The sequence below is a fragment of the Camellia sinensis genome, chromosome 10, assembly GCF_055761805.1.
Source record: "Camellia sinensis isolate YWXY chromosome 10, ASM5576180v1, whole genome shotgun sequence".
Classification (NCBI taxonomy): Eukaryota; Viridiplantae; Streptophyta; class Magnoliopsida; order Ericales; family Theaceae; genus Camellia; species Camellia sinensis.
This window is the reverse complement of record NC_138970.1, coordinates 162,948,159-162,950,883: the sequence shown is the minus strand read 5'-3', so window position 1 is coordinate 162,950,883 and position 2,725 is coordinate 162,948,159. Positions and strand designations below refer to the sequence as shown.

Sequence of the window (2,725 nt, the reverse complement as noted above, 5' to 3'; positions counted from 1 at the left end):
TCAATATCTATCCTGAAAGTATCGAGGACCATGAGAAAAATTAATGCTGGATGCATCAACCTGGATTCTACAGAAAAAATTAATGCAAAAAATCCATAGTATGATAAGGGCAATCCAAATCTGAGAGCATAAACCAAAGGGGAAAAAAAAAAATTATCCCTAAGAGCATAAACCAAAAAAGCATTTTCCTTTGCAATATTGGCAGCTCATAGCTTCCCTGAAAAAAAATTAAAATAAAAATAAAAATAAAAAAATCAAATGATTTCTTGTATAAATTGTATATGGAATTGGCATGTAACCACCACAAAAGTAGATTAACAGCAAACACTCATTTTCTATGAATGTGGGTTGTCCTAGTTCAAGAACAAGAATAAAAAGTCAAGGTCCTCTTGATGATAGTAAGTTTACAGGTTTTGTCAAGATGACCAACAAAACTAATCCCTTCACTAAGAAAGCTAACAAATCAATCTCAATATGCACTTATCAACAACCACAGAGTCTAGCAATTAATCTAAAATAGCTATCTGCTACCATTTCACATCAAGTTAGGAAAACTACAAAAAAAAAAAAAAAAAAAAAAAAGAAGTTGTCCTTTCCCTTATCAAGTAAGAATGTCAATGCAGTATCAGTTTTCATAGGACATTGAAAGCAATGAAATCTTTGAGGTAGATGGTTCAACTTACTAGTCATGTAATACTCCAACAAGACCCCTATCAAGGATTAAGGGAAAGGAGTAGGGCCCAATTGTATGGACCACATTCATGAACCAAACGGATTTCCTATATTCCAATAAAGCAGAATTGAAGCCACCAAAACGGGCATTCACATCCAACACATTTCTAAGCATATTATAAGGTGGAGAAGGATCCTTATCACCAGGTCTCTTTGGATGATCAGAAAAAATTGTGGGCAATTTTGGATTGAATGGCTATTGACATTATAGATGACATGTCAGCAAAGAGGTTTATCATCTTGGATGAAGTCATTTTAACCAAAGTGTCAAACACAGTACCTGAAGAATCAGCTTGGGGTTAACAAAATCCGCGAGAAGCTTTTAAAACTTTCCCCGTATATAAAATAATCTAAAGAAGCATAAATGTGTGCTGTTAATCCCCATTTCATTACAAGCATTTCAAGAATGTCAAATTGTAATAAATGAAATTCTTCTTCTGTGTTTTTTTTTTCCCCCCAAGTGAATTTCTCATATCCAAATTTATGGTTTAAAAAAAATCCCAGAAACCCTGCATAACAAGCCCAAACCTTTCGTTCACACAAGCCAAAGGCAGTCATGAAAAGAAAAGAAAAGAAAATTTATGCTAGAGGTTTACCTCTTATGTGATGGATCAGCTAGAATTTCGACAGCAAGTTCATCTAGGACCACTTCCCAACCCAGTGGAATTGGTTGGTCATCAACAAAAGGATAGCAGTATGGGCATATTAAACTAAGTAAGTGGAAAAATATGTGTAAAATATACAAAGGCAGCAGATCTATTGTTCAATATCCTACTTGTGTGCTTCGTATGCTTCAAGAGCCATAATTGCTTTCCTAAGGTTTTTCTTTCACTTTGTAGCAATCTTAGCAGCGAAACTCAATGGTAGATCAAAGTCTTCCTTCCTTGCTATCTGAATAAGAACCTCCATGATCTGCAAAATTGTGAGGGAGAAGAGTCAAAGAAAATTCAGGGTACAATATGAGATTTTAGCCCCAGAAGATTCCCCAGCAGACTACATACACTGCACATAGTGAATGGACCTAAAGACCAACAAAATCCCTCAGTATTCCTATATTTATATATATTTGTAGTATTTGGATTCCTATTAACAATTCTATGAAATATTTTTGATTAAAAGAATCAAGATACCAATCGCAACCATGTTAGGAACCCATAAGAAATTAGATTAAAATCTTCTGAAAACATCAATTGACTCTTCATGGCTTCCCAAATTAACTCACCAATTTTTTTTCCTTGGAATAGTTTTTCTAGAGATTATCAACTATGTTTATAATATGTGTGCTGATTGCAGGTCTGTATATAGGTGTTGGATTCATTTAATTCCCATTTTTTTATTACAAAGGAAACATCGAATTGTTGATTATCCATTTTTTTTCAAAGTGATATGAAGTGTTCCTATGGCCATCAACCATGTACACCATAAAGAAAGAAGAGGCTAATAGTATAATGTAAGGAATGTCATAAAATGCAACCAAGAAACAACTACTATTCAATATCAATGAGCATACTTACTTCATGAGTCACAGGAGCATCAACCTCAATAACTTTGCAGCAATTTTTAACTTGTTCAAGAATGTCCACATCATCTTCAAAGCAGAGTATGAGTTTACATGAATTTGTGTAATAGTCCATGATCCATTTTATCAACTGCTGAATGTTCTCGGAAACTTTGTCAACATCATAAAGAACCATAACTGTAACCAACCAAACTAAATCTTGTAAGCTTCATATGATCTGCGTGACACTATTTTGGAGGAAACTATGTTTGCTAATAGGAGAGGACCTTTATAATCTGCTTTGAAATTCACACTGCCATCTATTGCTTAACATCATGTTTCCTATTTTGATCACTTAGTTAAATCAAAACTAAATAAAATATTTCAACTTTTTTTTTTTTTTTTTTGGGGTGATGTAAGGTAAATGTAAGATCAATACAACTCTTCTATAATTCTGTTGATTATTTAAAAAGCTAAAAAAAAAAAAATTAAATA

General features: G+C 33.2%; 1 protein-coding gene across 1 annotated transcript; it reads right to left on the bottom strand.

Annotated features, from left to right (window-relative positions):
- LOC114272730 (replication factor C subunit 5-like) lies at nucleotides 1-2,426 on the bottom strand. The gene is made up of 4 exons (XM_082890573.1): nucleotides 2,247-2,426; nucleotides 1,565-1,644; nucleotides 1,329-1,442; nucleotides 1-67 (listed from the first exon to the last, which is right to left on the bottom strand). The coding sequence occupies exons 1-4, from the start codon at nucleotides 2,424-2,426 to the stop codon at nucleotides 1-3; spliced, it is 441 nt and encodes a 146-aa protein (XP_082746699.1).
- Nucleotides 2,427-2,725: the final 299 nt, after the last annotated feature.